The sequence below is a fragment of the Bos javanicus genome, chromosome 15, assembly GCF_032452875.1.
Source record: "Bos javanicus breed banteng chromosome 15, ARS-OSU_banteng_1.0, whole genome shotgun sequence".
Taxonomy (NCBI): Eukaryota; Metazoa; Chordata; class Mammalia; order Artiodactyla; family Bovidae; genus Bos; species Bos javanicus.
The window spans coordinates 53,362,291-53,383,856 of NC_083882.1; the positions used below are offsets into that span (position 1 = coordinate 53,362,291).

The 21,566-nt window shown below is 36.2% G+C and overlaps 1 protein-coding gene across 2 annotated transcripts in view; it reads right to left on the reverse strand.

Moving 5' to 3' along the window:
* Positions 1-543: 543 nt before the first annotated feature.
* The window catches only part of RAB6A (RAB6A, member RAS oncogene family), a 90,509-nt gene continuing 69,486 nt past the window's right edge, over positions 544-21,566 (reverse strand). For both annotated transcript variants that reach the window (XM_061380790.1, XM_061380791.1), the window contains exons 7-8: positions 3,822-3,888; positions 544-2,825 (exon numbers count right to left, since the gene is read on the reverse strand). In XM_061380790.1, the coding sequence (XP_061236774.1) occupies positions 2,761-2,825; positions 3,822-3,888 (132 nt within the window). In that variant the 3' untranslated portion in view covers positions 544-2,760. The remainder of the gene's footprint in view (positions 2,826-3,821; positions 3,889-21,566) is intronic.

Genomic DNA, 21,566 nt, shown 5'->3' on the forward strand with positions numbered 1-21,566 from the left:
TTCTGTTCTGCCCTGACTTCACCCCTGTGGATATCTGCACCTGTAATCTACGTTGTGGCCTCCATTTCTATAGTAATGGGGCTAGTTATGGTTTGCCCTAAGGCAGGGATCAACCCTTTTTTCTGTAAAAGACAATAAATATTTTTGGCTTTGGAGGCCATAAAGTCAGTTACAACTTCTCAACCTGATTTTTGTGAGTATGGCTGAGGTCTAACAAAATTTAATTTAAAAACAGGTTGCAGGCTAGATTTGGTGGAAGGGTAGTTTGTCACTCCTGTCTCAAGGCAAAGGTGGAATTAAGAGTGAGGTGACATAAGTGATACTTAAACTGCTCTCCTTAAGACATCTTATCATTGCCTCCACCGGTGACCCTATCTTTCAAGTTGCAGCCACTTTCCCTCACCCTCAACAGTTGAAAAGCGTCTTCTGATTCCCCTGAGGTTTCTCAGTTTTGTTGTTACTTATCTGGATTCCATGTTCCCTTTACAGTCCTCGGGAGGAAGTAAGTAGCACATGTTTGGCAGGAATGGGCAACCAAGTCAATAACTGTTTTCTTTTGTGTTTATTTATACATTTTTTTGGCAGCAAAACTTTATTAAACAGAAAATCTGCACTATGAACACACTTCACTGCTTCTGTTGAAGAACCCCAAGCCAAATAAAAAGACCAATATTAAAAGCAGCATAACTGGTTACTGCCTTAAAGATACATCAAATGCTACAGTGTAGGAAGACAATCATCCCCATATCAGAAATCACAACTTCTTCCAAATAAAGAATATGACCGACCCATCTGCCATATTGAATTGATATTTATTTCAGGACATGCCATGTCAAAAGAAAACAAAAGAGTCAACCCTTGCCTTTAACAATAATATTGTATTATAAAAGCACTTTACAACTCCATCCCATCTTTGAGTACAAGTTACTGGGGTATGTGGGCTAATGATTATCTGAAAGCATTTCTCTATTCAGACCCATAATCCAAGTGCTCTCTGAATATTATAAGGTGATACAGTAAGTGGGAAGTGGAGGAGGAAGAGGAAAGAGAGGGGAATAAGGTTCTCCCAGTTAAGGGCTTTGTTGCAATGAGGGGATGAGGAAGTATGAAGATATTTTTGCTGTCTTTTCATCCTTATACTGTGTTAAGTAATGCTTACAACATAAATTCAGCAGGCTTTTCCTGAGCTGTACTCAGAAATTTACTTCCTGCAAACAATGTATTTACAAATGTGTTTATTAACTTACACAGCAATCTCACAATAACTAGTAAAGATTAAAATGGTGCACTCCTAGTATATTTGTTTGCAGTGTTTTAAGGGAAATACATATTGCCATTGTGATGCTCTAAAGACTGAATAAAACATCTAAAAATTCAAAGTAGTTAAAAAAGGCAAAGAAATAAATATCAAAGAAAAAAGATTAATTGTAGCTTAAATATAAAACCAACTCACTAATTAACCAAACTATACAGATCTAATAAAAAGCAAAACCAGGTTGAGAGAACCAACATAAAAAAAAAAAAAATGCTGAAAAATAAGGCATAAATCTGCATAATGTTAAGTTTTATTTTCACTCTCTCTTTTCCCTCTTCTATGTATGCTTGTTCAGATCTGCCTCTAAGGGCTTATGAGAAAACTTTCCATTTTCAATTTGATCTCAAATGTCCTGGGCTAAGTATTTGCTAATCTGCTGAAGAGTCTATAGTTGGTAAGCTTTAGATATCATTGTTTCCACTTGTTACAGTAGTTTTGATCAAGATGCCAAATTTAAATTCTTGCACTGGTTCTTCTTAAAGGAATTTGATTTCTACAGTGACTTGCCTGCATAGCATTTTTTAAAAAAGAAAGAAAGGAAGAAATAAAGAAACTCAAGAGTAATCTATTGCTTAAAAAAGTCTTTTTCAATCAGAACTCTATTTTGACAATTTTAAAATCTTGGGAGAATTAGCTCTTAGAAGAATTAAATATTTAAAACTTGTTCTGAAGCGCTTTTACTTTTCTCTCCCAGAGTCTAACATGTGAAAGGATCATTTGTTTTGGTCAGAAATATATTTTATGTTCATTTACTTATAAGTACTTAGTATGGTCATTAGGACTCATTCTGAAGACACATCAGAAACCCTTTCCTTATTCCAGCACTGCCTTCCATGATAGCTGAGTTTTGACCTCAATTAAGGCCTAAGTAATTTATATCAGTGCTCAAGAATAATTTTGGATATCTTGGCTCAAGGCCTAGAGCAAGTGGTATCGCTAAAATACAAGGTAATTCCAGTAGGCTTGGTCTGACTTTGCCTCCTCTTGTTAGTTTTGAGGGAGGGTGGGGAGGAATAAGAGATAGGGTAAAGGAGACGTGAGTACAGCAGGGAGAGATCAAATAAGTCGGCATAGGCAAGTACTCCTATGAATAACTGTTCCGTAACCAAGCCACATACTGCTGAGAGTTCCATCATTTTGAAGTACATTCTCATAACATTAAAAATGAAAAACAATGTTAAGAAAATGTATCTAATTTTTAAAGTTATCACTGGAATATACTGGAATCATTTGGCTTTTTGTAAAATATAAATAATGAAGACACTGACTTTTTTGTGCTTGTGAAGCTAATAGATCATCTCCACGATACAGGCAGCAATGATGAATTGCAATACATTATTACTGAAGGGAAAAGGTTCAAGCCAATATTCACACTGCAGTCAATGAAAGAGTAAGGGGGCCAAAGCAGTGAGCTTCTGGAGGAAAGTTGAAGATGCCATGGAGGATTAGCAGGAACAGCCTCCTTCGCTGACTGGCTGCTCCTGAGGCTTTTCCAGTTTTATATCAATCACTGAAACAAAAGTTAAGGAACCATAAACAGAGAAGTACAAATCCCATTCTCCTGGACACCAACGATTCTCCCATTTCTATTTGGCTTCAGAGCCTACTCATCCATTTTATTTCCTATATAGCTAGCCTACCACATGAGGTACTCATATGAAATAAATGTGCTTTTATCTCCTATATGCCGCAAGTTTCCAAACAAGGTTAATTCCTATTCATCAGAATCTATCCTAAGGTAATTATTCTACAGGAATAAGAAACCATACAAAGATGATGTTCCTTAAGGAATAATCTGTAACAAAAATCTGAAAACAGCCTACAAGAGTTCCAACAATACGGACAGAATTTAACAAACAACTGGGCTTCAACTCAATAGAACACATCATACTACTAATAAAGGCTTAGAAAACACATAACATTTAGAAGTGGGAAGAGCTGACTATAAAGTGCTATGAGTTCCATGGCTTTTAATAAAAATGTCTGCATATAGAAAAACACTAGAAGATAAATATGTGACAAATAAGGAAAATATAAAAACTTTTAAATAATAATTTACATGTGCTTTGTTCTGTCCCCATTTCTGAAAGCAGAGGCCGTGATAAAGCTTCAGACTGAGTTATCTCCTGCCTATTCCAAGTAGAAAGCTCAAATGTTAGAAAACACAGGAGTAAGATATATACTGTGGTGAAAAAGCCCAGAGTCAAGAGGAGTCAAAATTAAGAAGCAGCAGGGTGGGATGCTAAGAGTTTCCTGCTCATTAAAAACCAAGCAGGCAAAACAAACACAAACCCTGTCACTGATTAACTGTAGTGAGCAGCAGGCTCTAAAGAGTACACTTGGATAACCAGATTGCATTTACTATAGAAAAACTCAGAGCTTTTTTGCTCCCAAACCATCAATTCTTAGCTCTAAAAGGCAATGGCATAATATTCCTAAGTCAACCAAGTTGGGTTTTAAAGGCCTATGTTAACAACAAAATTTTCTTATGAAACAAAAAGGATACTGTCTTCTCTGCTTCTGTCCTGTGTGCTTTCCATTCCAGGTAGAGCTGCTGCAACACGTCGGAAGAGCTATGGGGAAAAAAAAGACATGATAATTGGGAGGGGAAATTCAGCAAACGACATCAAGTAAAGACCACTCGATGGCTGAGTTAAAAGATATGGCTTCTGGGTTATTCCTTAGACCTTAGCATAATTAAAACACATTAAAATGTCTATTTATTCTATAAACAAATGCTATATGAAAACCAATATGCCAAACACAAAGAGGAATAAAGATATGATCCTTGCTTTCCAACAAGTGAGATTAGACATGAACAAACAGCTAAGAACTAAGTAGTAAAAATACAATTTGAGTCACATAAACAAAGTACTATAGGAATTCAGATTAAGGACAGAATATTAATTTAGTTAAACTGTATAGTGGCATTCCTATCTTATTTATAATGAGTTAGGTTCTAAAGTTAGTGTACAGAACTATGGAATGAGGTTTGTGACATTGTACAGGAGACAGGGACAAGACCATTCCCATAGAAAAGAAATGCAAAAAAGCAAAATGGCTCTCTGGGGAGGCCTTACAAATAGCTGTGAAAAGAAGAGAAGTGAAAAGCAAAGGAGAAGAGGAAAGATATAAACATCTGAATGCAGAGTTCCAAAGAATAGCAAGAAGAGATAAGAAAGCCTTCTTCAGCAATCAATGCAAAGAAATAGAGGAAAACAACAGAATGGGAAAGACTAGGGATCTCTTCAAGAAAATCAGAGATACCAAAGGAACATTTCATGCAAAGATGAGCTCGATAAAGGACAGAAATGGTATGGACCTAACAGAAGCAGAAGATATTAAGACGAGATGGCAAGAATACACAGAACTGTACAAAAAAGATCTTCATGACCCAGATAATCATGATGCTGTGATCACTGACCTAGAGCCAGACATCCTGGAATGTGAAGTCAAGTGGGCCTTAGAAAGCATCACTACGAACAAAGTTAGTGGAGATGATGGAATTCCAGTTGAGCTATTCCAAATCCTGAAAGATGATGCTGTGAAAGTGCTGCACTCAATATGCCAGCAAATTTGGAAAACTCAGCAGTGGCCACAGGACTGGAAAAGGTCCGTTTTCATTCCAATCCCAAAGAAAGGCAATGCCAAAGAATGCTCAAACTACCGCACAACTGTACTCATCTCACATGCTAGTAAAGAAATGCTCAAAATTCTCCAAGCAAGGCTTCAGCAATATGTGAACCATGAACTTCCTGATGTTCAAGCTGGTTTTAGAAAAGGCAGAGGAACCAGAGATCAAATTGCCAACATCTGCTGGATCATGGAAAAAGCAAGAGAGTTCCAGAAAAACATCTATTTCTGCTTTATTGACTATGCCAAAGCCTTTGACTGTGTGGATCACAATAAAATGTGGAAAATTCTGAAAGAGATGGGAATACCAGACCACCTGACCTGCCTCTTGAGAAATTTGTATGCAGGTCAGGAAGCAACAGTTAGAACTGGACATGGAACAACAGACTGGTTCCAAATAGGAAAAGGAGTTCGTCAAGGCTGTATATTGTCACCCTGCTTATTTAACGTATATGCAGAGTACATCATGAGAAACGCTGGACTGGAAGAAACACAAACTGGAATCAAGATTGCCAGGAGAAATATCAATAACCTCAGACATGCAGATGACCCCACCCTTATAGCAGAAAGTGAAGAGGAACTCAAAAGCCTCTTGATGAAAGTGAAAGTGGAGAGTGAAAAAGTTGGCTTAAAGCTCAACATTCAGAAAACGAAGATCATGGCATCCGGTCCCATCACTTCATGGGAAATAGATGGGGAAACAGTGGAAACAGTGTCAGACTTTATTTTTCTGGGCTCCAAAATCACTACAGATGGTGACTGCAGCCATGAAATTAAAAGACGCTTACTCCTTGGAAGGAAAGTTATGACCAACCTAGATAGCATATTCAAAAGCAGAGACATTCCTTTGCCAACAAAGGTTTGTCTAGTCAAGGCTATGGTTTTTCCTGTGGTCATGTATGGATGTGAGAATTGGACTGTGAAGAAGGCTGAGTGCCGAAGAATTGATGCTTTTGAACTGTGGTGTTGGAGAAGACTCTTGAGAGTCCCTTGTACTGCAAGGAGATCCAACCAGTCCATTCTGAAGGAGATCAGCCCTGGGATTTCTTTGCAGGGAATGATGCTAAAGCTGAAACTCCAGTACTCTGGCCACCTCATGCGAAGAGTTGACTCATTGGAAAAGACTCTGATGCTGGGAGGGATTTGGGGGCAGGAGGAGAAGGGGACGACAGAGGATGAGATGGCTGGATGGCATCACTGACTCGATGGACGGGAGTCTGAGTGAACTCCGGGAGTTGGTGATGGACAGGGAGGCCTGGCGTGCTGCGATTCATGGGGTGGCCAAGAGTCGGACACGACTGAGTGACTGATCTGATCTGATGAGAAGGTCAGTCTAGTCAGAAATCACTATCTTAGAAAGCACCACACCACACTCAAGTTGGGTGAGATGTTCACTTTGAGAGGCATGTGGGAACAGAAACTGACTGAAGGAACAAAAGACTTACACCTTTTACTTTGTGCCCAGACCTATCTATCCACTTACTGCGTAGAATGGTAGGTGAAACTGCCACATTATTTCCATCATTTCTCTTTTTTTGTTAGGCATTCAGTGCAAAATTCCTATAAAATGCACATATGATGTAACTATCTTGTACTAAATAAATAAGTACTTGCTTAACTTGAGGCACTGTCTAAAGTTCTCCAGAGACACAGAAATGAACAAGATGTGGTTTTTAGATGTAAGGAGCTCAAAATTTGGCAAAGGATATAGACTGAAACCATTCCTTGTGATACAATGTTATGAGTGCTATAAATTAAGGAACTAGAAAATGACAGGCGAACACAGCTGTAAGAAGGCCCTGTTCAAGCAGATGAGAAAAATTCTTAGGCAATGACATTTGAGTTGGGATTTAAAGATTTCACTCAGTTGAAAACCATACCATGGAAAGCACTTTAAGAGTTTAAAAGCACTTTAAAAGCATGGAAAGAGTTTAAGTGTTCGATAAATGTTGCTGTATTAAAATGAGAAGTAACAGAAAGAAGGCCAGAGATGAAAGAATGGAACTATAAATAATCTGTTTAGGGAAAGAAGTATAGAAAAGGAGCAAATCTTTATCTGTAGGCAATAGCTTGATGGGGTAGGATTAAGGAAGATATGAATAAAAGTATAATTGTCTTGGTTCTATAACATTTAATAGCATTTTAAAGATGTGCCAAAGTTAGGCATTAGCCTCAATATTCAACCAAAATCAGTTATTAGACTTAAAACTGCAGAATGCTTACCTTAACATCATTTCTGCTACTCAAGAAATTGTGCATGACCAAAGATCATGCATAATTGTATAAATTACTATCAATCAAATCAACACAACATTAATTGTATAGTGAAGTGAAAGTGAAAGTCACTCAGTTGTGTCCGACTCTGCAACCCCATGGACTGTCCATGGAATTCTCTAGGCCAGAATACTGGAGTGGGTAGCCTTTCTCTTCTCCAGGGGATCTTCCCAACCCAGGGATCAAACCCAGGTCTCCTGCACTGCAGGCGGACTTTTTACCAGCTGAGCCACAAGGGAAGCCTAAGAATATTGGAGTGGGTAGCCTATCCCTTCTCCAGAGGATCTTCCCAACCCAGGAATCGAACTGGGGTCTCCTGCATTGCAGGCAGATTCTTTACCAACTGAGCTATCAGGAAAGCCCATTAATTATTAATTAATTATACAATTAATTAAGCCAGTAGTTAACTGTGTAAGGTGGGTCCATATGGATTAATATATGAATACTCAGTTTCAAATAAAGATCAGCATTCTCTAGATCTAGATATAAGAATAAATATTGCAACAATTAATGTCTGTGAAAGCTGTTAATGTTACGAACAAAAATAACAAAATTTACAAAAGCAAAATGAACAGAGAAATACACTGACATAGTACTTTAGATAAATGTAGGAAAAGTATTATGCCCTTTCAAAACTAGCAAGTGTTTATAATTAATGCATGCAAAGTTGGACAATAATTCTAATCTTTTTGAAGTTTTTATATATTAGTATTAGATAATACATTAAAAGCAGAATGCCAGCTTTGTCAGCTCAAAATTTTATGCATCAGGAAAGTCTGACACCCATTAAAAATCACTTTTCATCCAGAGGTGAAGAATATAGAGTATGAAGGAAAACATTTTATAGACAATAAGAAAGACTGAAAAAAAAAGTGTTCCCCTGCCAAAATCAACTGAAAATAATCATCTATTTAGGGCTGCAAACCAGTATACTGTATAGTGATTATTGGAATGATCTAGCAGCTGACAATATGGCACTAAATCTTGTATCCCAGAAATTCATTCTATAATGATGATACTCAGTTTTGGCTGCCATGATTTTCAAGAATGGATAGATAGTCCAGACCAGCTGGAACACACAATATGTAAAAGAATTAGAATGAAGCTATATATATTGAAGGGCAGACTAAGAAAGACCTGAAAAGAATGTGGATTTCATCCTAGCAAAGGAAGGTGCTAAAAAAAAGCATGCATTAAGACTTCTTTCTATAATTCCAGCATCTTACTATAACTATAAAGTCATATAAATCACATATTGAAAACAAAAGATACTAAGGTAGATGGCTAAAAACTAAAAGGTGAAGTTTTTACATTCTGGGTAGGTCACTTGACAGGCCATCTTTCTGTTCCTCAATTTTCTTATCTGTAAAATGGACTTAAGATAATAGTACACATAATTAACTAGATTACTATGAAAATTAAGTGAAATCATTATGTAAACTGCTTAAAGACGATCTGTTATATAGTAAGTCTTTCATATACAGTAGCTCTATTTCTATTAGAATAGAATATCATTCACAACCATCCATGGTCCTGTGGACTACGGAAACAGAATGTTTTTCCAAATGTTATGAAATTCTGCAAGAATTCGAGGACTACAGCAAAACACCAACAGATACAAAATTCTGCTTTAGGAAACAATATAAAACTGACAGGAAAAGTGTGGGGGCTGGGAGAAACTATCTGAAAATATTTAAGCGGAACTGAAATGTCCTTACTTAGGGAAATCTAGAAATTACCCCCAAGATCTCATAGTTTGGTTGGACATGAAATATTTATTTAATTAACTGCCTACCTGTTTATAATCTACATAATCTTTTTGGCTCCAAAGGATATTTTATTACGTGCTAGCTTAGAAATTGAATTTTTTTTTTATGGTGGAGGCACAGAGGTCTGTTTACCTTCCATGAAAATGGAATGAAGTTTACAAGTTTTGAGACTTTAAAAAAAAAGCAAATAACTAATGAGGTCTTTCAAGGAGGATATTGTTAGAATTACAGTCAACTATCTATTCTCATAATACACCATACCACAGTATTTAATGTGTTTATAGTATTTAATGTGTTTATAGAAAGACACAGAATTTGAGCCAAGAAACTCTGGTACTAACTACCCCATTATTACAAGTTTTGTGACCTCAAGGATATGAATTCCTCTAATCCTTAGATTCCTTCTAATAAAAAGGGGGACGTAGTTGTGCAGTTCAAAGGTCATAATGATGCTACTTTTCCTTGGAACATCCTCCCCTACTCCCAGCCCAATCAGTCTAGTTGACAGATCTTGACGATCCATTTCCTGGTAATTCCTGAGAAAAACGTCCCTAACCCACTACCAGAATTCTTCAATCCCACCATCTTACAATCAATTAAATACTTCTATATATTCTGATCGGAGAAGGCAATGGCACCCCACTCCAGTACTTTTGCCTAGAAAATCCCATGGACGGAGGAGCCTGGTAGGCTGCTGTCCGTGGGGTCGCTAAGAGTCGGACATGACTGAGCAACTTCACTTTCACTTTTCACTTTCATGCACTGGAGAAGGAAATGGCAACCCACTCCAGTGTTCTTGCCTGGAGAATCCCAGGGACGGGAAGCCTGGTGGGCTGCCATCTATGGGGTCCCACAGAGTCGGACACGACTGAAGTGACTCAGCAGCAGCAACAGCATATATTCCGAAAGTACCCTGTATTTCTTCTTTCAGAACTTTTAATACACTGATTGCAATGGCCTATTTACCTGTCTATCCCTCTAGACTTTAACCACTGGAGGACAAGGCTCATAGTTCATTTCTGCTATCCTCGTACATGACATGCAATAGATTTTTTTTTTAAATGTTAACTGAAAGAATGGTTAATACATGTGAAAACACATTAGAAAACATAGAGTACAGTACAAATGGTTGTTAGTGCCTTTAACCACTGACTTTTTTGAGTTCACTTGCATCTGAATTCCCAGCTAATTCTTTAGGCATGACTATCCATAATACTATTTAGCACATGACCACAGATCTGATAAAGCCTCTTTTTTTAATCAAGTGAAATAAAAATTAGCAATACTTATGCCCATCAAATTCTCCCAACTCCCAAAAAAGGCAACAAAAAAAATTAATGTATTCAGTTTCTTGTAGAAAAAGGAAATATAAAAGGAATATGCAGAGTGACAGTGAAGGAAAACACTGATAAACTTCAACTTGATGAAAAACAAACGCCTCTAAGTATCTCCAAACAAATATGAAAAAGAATTTTTTTTAAAAAGTTAGGATTTGACTAACACAAGAAAATGTAATGGGAGAAAATGACAAGAGGAACCAGAATAACAACTGGTAGATCAGAGAAATATGGGCTTCCCCATTGGCTCAACAGTAAAGAAGCCTCCTACCATGAAGGAGACATGGGTTTGATCCCTAGCTCGGGATGATCTCATGGAGGAGGAAATGGCAACCCACTCCAGTATTCTTGCCTAGAAAATCCCATAGATAGAGGAACCTGGTGGGTTACGGTCCATAGGGTCGCAAAGAGTTGGACATGACTGAGTGAGCACACACGCACACAGATAAATATACACTTAAAAAAAGCAACAACCCTCCATTATCTATAAAATTAAATATATTACACACAGAAGGGTAAATAGGTTAACATGATCCCATAGGTTCTTCCCACTGTTTTATTTAACTTTGAGAGTAATTAGAACTAAATACTTCAGGAAAGCTTTATTGAAAGGTTATGTGTGAAGTCCAGTAGTTCTCAACACCTATAGTGCATCTGAATTACCCATTAAACTTAAAAACAAACAAAACACCAGAAGCTTGGGTTCCATCCCCAAAGACAGAGTAAGCTAGTTTGGGGTGGGGCTGGATATTCAGTGTTTCATTCAAAAATCTCCAGATGATTCTAATGTACTGTGAAAGTTAAAGGCCAATGCTATAAAAATAACCTGTAAGGAGTGTGAAGTAATCAAATCAAGTAAGGGAAGAAAGAAGCTAATACTGAGTGTTTAACTTCACACACTTTTTCATTTTTATCCTTGCAGTAATTTGTAAGGAAGGTATTAATATCCCCATTTTACAGAAATCTAAGGCTAAAGAGAGTATCTGCCATTCACCAAATGAACAGCAGAGCCAAGATTCTGAAGTTCATATTTTTCCTATTATCTTATGTTGCCTAGTATAAATAGAAGTTGTTTCTTCTGTGGGAAGAGCTGTGTTAAGAAATAGCTAACAATCGATTCTGGGTATAGGAATTTGCTTTGTGAAACACTGATAATATACAAATTACAGACATAAAAATTTAATCCATTTTCTGTAACCTAAAATTTTTGCCTATAGCTTTAATCAATGTATTTGAAAAATTTAGTTCTCCTCCAAAATACTTCAGTTAAAAGGGTCAATTAAAAAGGTCAAGCATCACTAACTTATACTAAAGACATCCGAAAATGGGCTAAGAAATGCTTTCCAAAAAACCAAGTTCAACCCTTACATAAATATATGTAAGAGACAAGAAGGAGAAAATTCTGGAGGTTTAAGCTGTTTTAAATTATTAAAGGAAAATCTATTTCTTAAATGCCAACAATATGCTAACAGAGGCTTCTGCTAAATTAGAAATTACAGTTGACTAAATATGGGGTCGGTACTGTTGGTAATATTTTTTAAAAATCCTCTCACTTGTATTTACTGAGTATCCACTTTCTTTCTTTCTTTAACTTTTTTGTTTTTATTTTTTGGCTGCACCATGTGGCATGTTGGGCCTTAGTTCCCCGACCAGAGATTGAACCCACACCCCCTGCATTGGAAGCATGGCATCTTAACCACTGCACCACCAGGTAAGTTCCAAGAATCCACTTTCTACAGACATTTTGGGGCATCCTTGCCAGGACGCTTATTAGGACATTTTCTTTTCCTGGAAAAATGGTATCAATTCCACTTGGACCTCCAGGTGTATGGTATTTTACTTGTAATTTCTAGGGGGAAATAGACATTTTAAATTGCAGTGACAGCTACAGGAATTAGCTTTGGAGATGATGACAAGCTGAGTATTGGCTCTCCACAGAAACTTTCAAGTTGAATACTTTGGGCTATAATTTAAGATAGTTCATTTAAAGGGGTAAATTGGAGATCTCAAAGTAAAATCACTGTTGCTACCAGTTCTTACCTTTATTATAAAAGTAACTAAGTATTTTATAAGCAAGAAGAAATTCCATTCCGCAAGCCATCCTAATCAGCTCCGTTAACATACAAAAATTTTTCCATTATGAATATAATCTTTGTAAGAGCACGGAGTGTATTATACATCACTATAATTTGCACATGAGTGCTCAGTATTTGTTAACTTCGATTTTTTTTTTTTGCTAGATTTCTATTTTAATTTTAGTAGCCAAGCATTTCTTAAACAAAGTATTACCTGGGTTTTTGGTTGTTTTTTTTCAATAACTCTGAATAATCGTTTTGCTTCTACCCTTACCTCTCTACAGTCTACTTTTACAGAGTAGCCAGTGACTTCTTTTACATCCTAAACCACAGCATGTCAAATCTCTGATTAAAACTTTCCAACAGCTTCCTATACTACTCAGATTATTCAGCCAGCCAGGCTCCTCCATCCATGGAGATTCACCAGGCAAGAATACTGAAATGGGTTGCCATTTCCTCCTCCAGGGGATCTTCCACACCCAGGGATTGAATCCATGTCTCCTGCACTGGCTGGCGGATTTTTTTTTTACCACCGAGCCACCTAGGAATCCCATGTTACTCAGAATAAAAGCCTAAATCCTTGTTACAGCCTGCATGGACATGGACCTCTGTCCCCTAGTACTGTCCCTCTGTACGTTTATTTCCTGTCACTTGCCTCCTCCTTCACTTCACTCTAACTGAAGCAGCCTTACTATTCCTTAAACATGCCAACGACCTTTGAACTTCTCATTGCACTTGATGCTTAGAATGTTCTTCCCCAAATACACAAACAACATACTCCCTTAATTCCTTTAGATATCTGTTCAAATATCCTTATCAGAAAGGCTTTTCTTGATTATCTTTCATAAAACATCAATATCCTAACACTTTAACTACTACTCTTTATTTCCCTGACCTTACTTTTACTTTTTTCCAAAGCACTTATAGCCTCATGAAGTACTGTATTCTCATTTATTGCCTAACTTTTCATACTAGAATGCAAACTTCATAATGGTATGGAATTATGATATTTTGCTAACTATTGTATCTCCAGTGCCTTAACACAACAAAACTAGGCATGTAGGAGGGGATCAATAAATATCTGATGAGTGAATTAATAAGAACATGGTCAATATAATAATTTCTCATTTAACCAGTTCATATCCACTTGTATATGGATTCCTGACCATTGAGTGATATTAAAGTCCTACTGTGTTAGGGATATAAAGCACAAAAGGATAAATTAGGGGTAAGGTTAAATATGAAAGAAGCAGAATGGTGTAGGGTTAAGAGCACAGATAATAGACCTGGGTTCAAATTCTAGCTTCAGCTATAATCTTAAGCAAGTCACTTACCCTCTAAAACTTTGGTTTCCTCTCAGTGAGATGGATATACCTATCTACTTCACAGGGATACTGTGAGAATAAGTGAGATCAACACTTGGTATATTAAGTGGTTCTAACACATAGTAGCTGGGTAATTTGGAAAAAACTGTATAATTTCTGTGTCTCAGATCTTCTAAAATCAGGACAACAATAGCAGCAGACTTAGAGCACTGTTACATGGATTCATTCTTGTATTCAACAAAAATCTAAGCATTTATATACTGTATGTAAAGTACTTGGTAAGAAGACAACAAAGAAATGTTTTAAACTTAGTATTTATGATTTATGACAAGTATTTATACAATGTGTACTAGGCAGTCTTCTACTGTATGTTAACTGCTCTTCTTTCTTGGAGTACCATCTGTCTTTTATGTATCTAAATCAAGTATGTTCCTTTTTTTGGGGGGGGCTGAGCCATACAGCATGTGGGATCTTAGTTCCCTGACCAGGGACTGAACCCATGTCCACTGCACTGCAAGTGCAGAGTCTTAATCACTGGACTATCAGGAAGTTCTCAAATATACTTCTCAAGGATTTAACTTTTTTCACAGCATTAAAATAATTATTTATTTATTTGGCTGCACCAGGTCTTAGTTGTGGCACACAGGATCTAGTCCCCAGACAGGGATCGAACTTGAGAGCCCTGTGTTGGCAGCATGGAGTCTTAGCTACTGGACCACCAAGGAAGTCCCTTTTGCGGCATTTATAAACAAAGTCTTCCTTGATCATCCTATCTGAATATGATCTTATTCATGTGTCACTATTCATTTCACATCTCAATAATATCTTACTATCATGTAGCATTTGCATCTTTTATCATATACTACCTACCTTTCACTACACAGATTTCATGAGAACGTGATTCTTTTCCTCAGCTATAAATGTTTTAAAGCCGAGAACTTTATATTCTCTGAAGAACCAACAGTGGTAATACACTGTAGGCACTTGATACTTGTGGAATAAGGTATGTGATAAATTACAAGATTAAGATCTGCTATGAGTCAAGAACTATGGTGGACATGGGATATGGTGGTGTGGCAGAGACACCATCCCTACCAATGCTTAAAGTAAGTATGTCTTCTCAGCACATATAAAACAATTTTTTTCATATACACATGCAACTCCACTATGAACAGCACACAAGTTTTCACTGAGTTGTTAGTGCTGATGCCCATCAGTTATCATTAATTTCCCAAAAGTCCTCCTCTCTCTTTCAAACAAATCTTTTTCTTCTGATAAGTATTGATGATTTTAGAAGAGAAAGATCAAGGAGTGTTTCAGTTCTATTTCATTTTCCAGTAATGCAAAATTACATAATATAGCAAGAAGGGTAATACCCACACACTGAATACTTTACTAAAATAATGAATTAATCATCAGATGAAAAATGAGGTCGAACCTTAAATATTACCTTGTCATTACCATTTCCTTCAGCAATTTTAATATGAGACCACTTTCACAAAGAAAACAATATTACTGTTTTTTAAGAACAAATTTAGAAAAATAAAGGATAATTTTTTCTTACGCTGTTTCCATGACGATTTTAGAGTTAAGTGCTTAAACCAAAGAGTAAAAGGTTTTAAGCCAAGACCATTTTTAAATAAGAAGAATAAGTAGCAATAATGAGTAGGAATAAATTTATTTTATTTTAAGCCAAAGCTCTCAGGCACTAAGACCCAATTACTTGAACCATGGTTAGACATTAAATGATGCATTAGTGAAATCTCTCCTAGAATTGTTTAAAAAGGAAAACAAGCAATAGAGAAAGCCTATTTTAAGCTTTTATTATATGTATTATAAGCCAGTACATGAGGGAGTGGGGAGGAATCCAATTAGCAGAAAAAACTAAAAACACATCTCTGTATATGTAAAGTACAACTAGATGGTACCTTTAGTACTGATAAACATGTCTTATATACAGAATGACTTCTGTCTACCTTCGGTGAAAAGGCATGATTTTGTCAAATAAAATGAGTACAATGCACAATCATCAAAAGGAACTCTGTTTTGCAAACACATGGCTGAATAAAACACACACAATGGTTACTGAACAGCTCACAAGAGTGTGATTCCCAATGTGTTCCATGGTAGTGACTGGACTGTAAAATTTACCTAGTAAATTTTTGAATACCAGCACCATTTCTAAATTGTTACTGACCTACAACAAAAACTCCGAAGGAATTTGACATTATTTCTTCAAAATCACTTCTTTTGATATGTTACTCACTGACCAAATAATTTACTTCAAAGATCTACTGATATTGATCTTAGATAAGCAACAACATACAGAATCCAGGAGTAAACTAACCTTCAATATTAAATAAGACTAAGTATGTACATGCTAAATAGTCTCAGCTATTTCATTTATCAGATATTTTAATTTTTACCCCAGTTCAAGATAGACTCCACTTTTGGTAACAGCACAGCAGCTTGTATAGGACTAATACTCTTGCAGATAGCAATTATTAACTCTGAACAACTATTTGAAGACTTTCAAGAGTAACAAGAGGACAAGAGGACATACAAACTAGGAGTAATTCAATCCTGGGAAAAACAGAACCCACACTCAATGGGTGAGAGTCATGCTTATTAACAGGTTTTCCCAAGAGCCAATCCTAGCTTGTACAATAAAGGGTGGCTAGAACTCAAGCAAAAACTAGAGTTTTACATGTTTGAGGTGTCAACTGACTACCAGGATGGCCATACTGATGAAGGAAATAACAAAAAGGAGGGAGCCAAGAGGAGGGGCCCTAAAATCAACACATAAAATTCCTACAAACCCTCAGTTAACTCCTTAGTGGTACATATGTAGGAGAAGCTCTAAGGAGTCACCATGTAGGTGACTTCAAGGAACTACTTGAAAGCAAAAGCTAGAAAGAATGCTGAAAGAAATGAGCAGAGATTTCAGCTACCGCCTGCATCAGGGATATAGCTTAGAGTTTGAATCTCACCAAAATAGAAAAGCTTGCTAAACATCTCAGGCTTTCTACAGGTCCACCCAAACAATGCATAATATCAAACTATACAAATTCATGATCATCAGCCAGCAATATAACAACCTGCCACAATACAATCCCAAATTTTAGAGAAAAATACAGAAACCAGAATCTCTATGTATATACTATGCCAAGCATACAATAAAAAATTACTAGATACATGAAACAGAAAAGAAAAATCTACCTAGAGTCAAGAGAAAAAGCAAACAGCCAACAGAAATAGGCTCTTAGCTGACCCAAACGTTGGAATTTGTTGCTGTTTAGTCACTCAGTCGTGTCCGACTCTTTTGAGACGCCACAGACTGTAGCCCGCCAGGATCTTCTGTCCACAGGATTTCCCAGGCAAGAATACTGGAGTGGGTTGCCATTTCCTTCTCCAGGGGATCTTTCTGACACATGGATTGAACTTGCATCTCCTGTACTGCAGGTAGATGCTTTACTGCTGAGCCATCAGATACTTCCCATGGTGGAATTAGCAGACAAGAACTTCAAAGCAATTACTCAAATATGTTTAAGAACTTAAAGGTAACAATGGCCATAATGATTGAACAGATGGGGAATTCTGACAAAGAAATGGGAATTTTAAGAAATAAAAAAAATTTAGGACTGAATTAAAATATCTGAAATAATAAATTCACTGGATGGATTTCCTAACAGTTTAGATATGGCAGAAAAAGGATCAGTGAACTTTAAGACACTTCAATAATAATATATAATCTGAAAAGAAAGGAAAATAAGATCATAAAAACAATGAGTAGAAGCCTTAATGACTAGCAGGCATGGGATAATATCAAGTCATTTAATAGATGTGCCACTGGAGAAAATGAGAAAATGGGACAGGAAAAATACTTTAAAACAACACATTACAAACAGAGAATGATATAAATTAGAGTTCCCTTCTCATTAAAAACAATGGAAGCCAGAAGACAATAGAAAGGCAACTTTGAAGTAATGGAAGAGAAAAATCTCTTTCCAAAACAAAATTTAAAAACTCGCAAAAACATTCTTCAAAAGGCCTTTTGGCATACGTGAAAGCAGAGAGAATTTATCACTAGGAGACCCCTGAAACAAACAGTAAAGAAAGTTATTTAAGCTAAAGAAAAATATCAGGTGAAACAGATCTGTAAGAAGGAATGAAGAGCACTGGAAATGGTAAATATATAGGTAAATAGGATTATCTTTTTTCTTCTTTTAATTACTGTTTAAAGCAAAAATTTAAATATTTATTGGGCTTCCCTGGTGATCTAGTAGTTAGGAATCTGCCTTGCAACGCAAGGGACACTAGTTAGATTCCTGTGCTGGAAGATCCACAAGCTGCAGAGCAACTAAGCCTGTATGCCACAACTACTGAGCCTGTGCTCTATAGCCCATGAGCCGCAACTACTGAGCCCATGCACTGCAACTACTGAGCCCATGCACCTAGAGCCAGTTCTTCACAAGAGAAGCCACTGCAATGAGAAGCCCATGCACCACAACTAGAGAGTAGCCCCCCATGAGCTGCAACTGAAGAAAGCCCACATGCAGTAGTAAAGATCCACCACAGTCAAAACATAAAAGTAAATCTAAAAAAAAAAAAACCTTTAATATGGAGGTTTATAATATATGTAAATACAAAATATGTGACAACAAGAATACAAAGGACAGGGTGCATAATCTCATATGAAATGGCATAATACTAACTCTAATTTAACCCCTAGAGCAACCACTAAAAAGGTTATGAACAAAAGCTAAGGATCAAAAAGAGGAATTAAAACACAACATAAAAATATTTGATTAAAACAAAAATGACAGAGGGACAGGTAGAAAGCAAAGAGCAAATGGTAGAAATAAACCTAACTACAATTAAATCTAAATAAACCAAACACTCAAATTAAAAGACTGTCACACCAGAGGGAAAAACAAACATCCAACTGTATAACATCTACAAGAGACCCACTTGACAAAGAAAAAGAGATACCAAGTAAACAGTAAGTAGAGAGCTACTGTGGCCATATTAAGATCAGATAATGGAAAGGAGTATTATTAGAGCTAAAGAGCAATATTTCTCATTATTTTAAAAATTAACACATTAGGAGGATAACAACATTAACATGTATGCATCTAATAACAAAACTTCAACACACATGAAGTAAAAGCTGACAGAAGGAATTCCCTGGTGCTCCGATAGTTAGGACTCCATGCTTTCACTGCTGAGGGCTCGGGTTCAATCCCTGGTTGGGGAACTAAGTTCCCATGAATACAAATATTGTTATAGAGAAATTTAATACCCCATTCTCAGTAATTGACTGAACTACCTACCTCCCAAAATTACTAAGGCTAAGATTTGAACAATGCTATCAATTGTCTTGACCTAATTGATATTATTTATAGAACACTGTACCTGACAACTGCAGACAAGTTTTTCTTTTCCAGGGCACATGGAACATTCATCAACATAGGCCACGTGCCAGGCCATAAAACAAGTCTCAGTGAATTATAAATAACTAAAATATTATAGAGGATATTCTCTGATCACAGCAGAATTAAATTAGAAGCCATAACAATATCCAGAAATGCCTCAAATATTTGGAAATCAAACAACCTATTTCTATATCTTCCTTAATGTGGTCATTGTGAAAAGTGAACCCGCTCAGTCATTACATTTATCAAAATTCATCTAATTATAAACTCAAGATGTGTACATATCACTATAAATACTTATCTTAATAAACGAATGGAAAAAAGTTCAATATAAGTGTAGCTAAATTAAAACAAATTCAATGTATCTTTATCTAAGTTGCAGTCAAGGTACTGAATGAAGGAAAATTCCCCATGTAACCTAGATTTTTTAAGCTTAAGACACAGTCGAGCACAGTCAATAAATTATTAATCAAGCTCAGTATATTATTCTTTCATTCAATGAACATTTATTGAGTTCAGTCTAATGGGAGGCAGAGCTGACAAAAAAACTTCAATATTAAAAGTGCTACTACAACAAACAGGAAAGGCACTTAATCTACATTTGATTATGTTTAATCTGGGCTTTTAATTACAGATAGCAAACAGGGAGGAAGGAGTGTGTTAGAAAGGACAATCACATACAATGAAAATGTGAGAACACAGTAAACTTCAGGCACTTTAAGATGTATTGCATTGGGATGACCTGGAGGGATGGTACGGGGAGGGAAGTAGGTGGGGGGTTCAGGATGGGGAACACAGGAAGGAAGGATTCATGTTGATGTGTGGCGGAACCAATACAATACTGTTAAAAAAAAAAAAAAGATGTATTGTATGGGTATGTGGTGGCCAAAGATTAGAATTGTGATATATGGAGGGGCCAGATCACATATTCTGAACAGGAGAGCATAGCATATTAAGGAGTTTGCTTAAAATTCAGGATAAAATTCACAGATGTAACCTGAGCAGATCTGTATTGTAAAACAATCACTCTGGCAGCAGAATGGAGAGTAAACTAAAGTTGGGCAACGTTGGAGCAGCTATCAGTTAATAAGTTATGGGAGCAAACAAGGCAATAAATCAAGAGAGCTTCTGGGTTTCACTACATTTGTCCTCTTACTTTATGAAGACACATTTGACACTTGGGAGACATGACATTTAATTCCTCATGTTTTGAATTTGGCTTCTACAAAAGATTGAGGAGTTGGAGTGTAGGAGGCCTGTCTTCTGTATCTAACAGGGATTAGGGAATTAATATTTGCTCAAACAATTATCACACTGAATATATTTGATATAATTGACAAACCATCTCTATGGCTTTCTGTGTCTTTTTACAAAGTATGGTTTGCATGAGAAATCCCTTGGTATTCTTATTAAAAATGTAGATTTTAGGATATTAACCTACACTTACTGAATCAATATCTGTAAGTCAGGCCTCAGGAACTAGTAGTTTATATAAACTTTCAGGTAACTGATGCACATTAAAATTGAGACCCATTAATCTCTAATCCTAGGAAAATAAACACTGAACTCCAACCACACAAGGTGCACTGTCCAGTCAAGAATTGGGCAATGGTTACTGGGCAGATTTGATAAAGATTTTACTTAGGAAAATTTGAATTTTTCTATACAGCTAACTAGTATCAAAGACTTAAAAAAAAAAAAAATTAGGGTGACTTGTGCAACTAAAAAGATAAACACTTCCATTTAAAAACCACTGGTCATTTAAAAAATTAAGTTTTTAAAAGTGATACTCTAGCTGATTAGTTTTAAGTTCCTTTATAAAACCTAACTCAAGGAACAGATAATCCATAAAAAATAATTTTAAAAAATGGATTATGATTTATTTCTTATCTAAAAGTTAAAATCAGTCAGTAATTTCCACACATGGCAGAAATGCATTCTATATGATGCACTATCTACAGTTAGGGGGGAAGATTTTAAACCTATTACTTAAATAGGCTTATTAACATAAGATTTTAGTTGTTTTTTGATTTTTCATTATTTCATGGGCATGTGAGAACCCCAGGATTCTTTCTTCCGCAACTTAATTATATAAGCTAACAAGGCATAGGTCTTTAAATATTGAAATAAAATTCTAACACACCGTGGTACTCTCTATAAAATAAAACGTAATGGTTTTTATGAGTTAAGAAGCTACAAAAACATTAAAAGGCAGTTCTGTTCCAAAGTTTGAAAATGGAACTTTTAGTCACATTTATATTTAAAAAAATAACAAAATCAGGTCCTAATAGAATAGGGACTTTAGCAAAACCACACATTCAGACATATCATCTAAATAAGGAGAAATAATAAAGTAGCAAATGTGTTTCAAATTCAGGATAAGACTGTTCTGTAAAAAGTCTC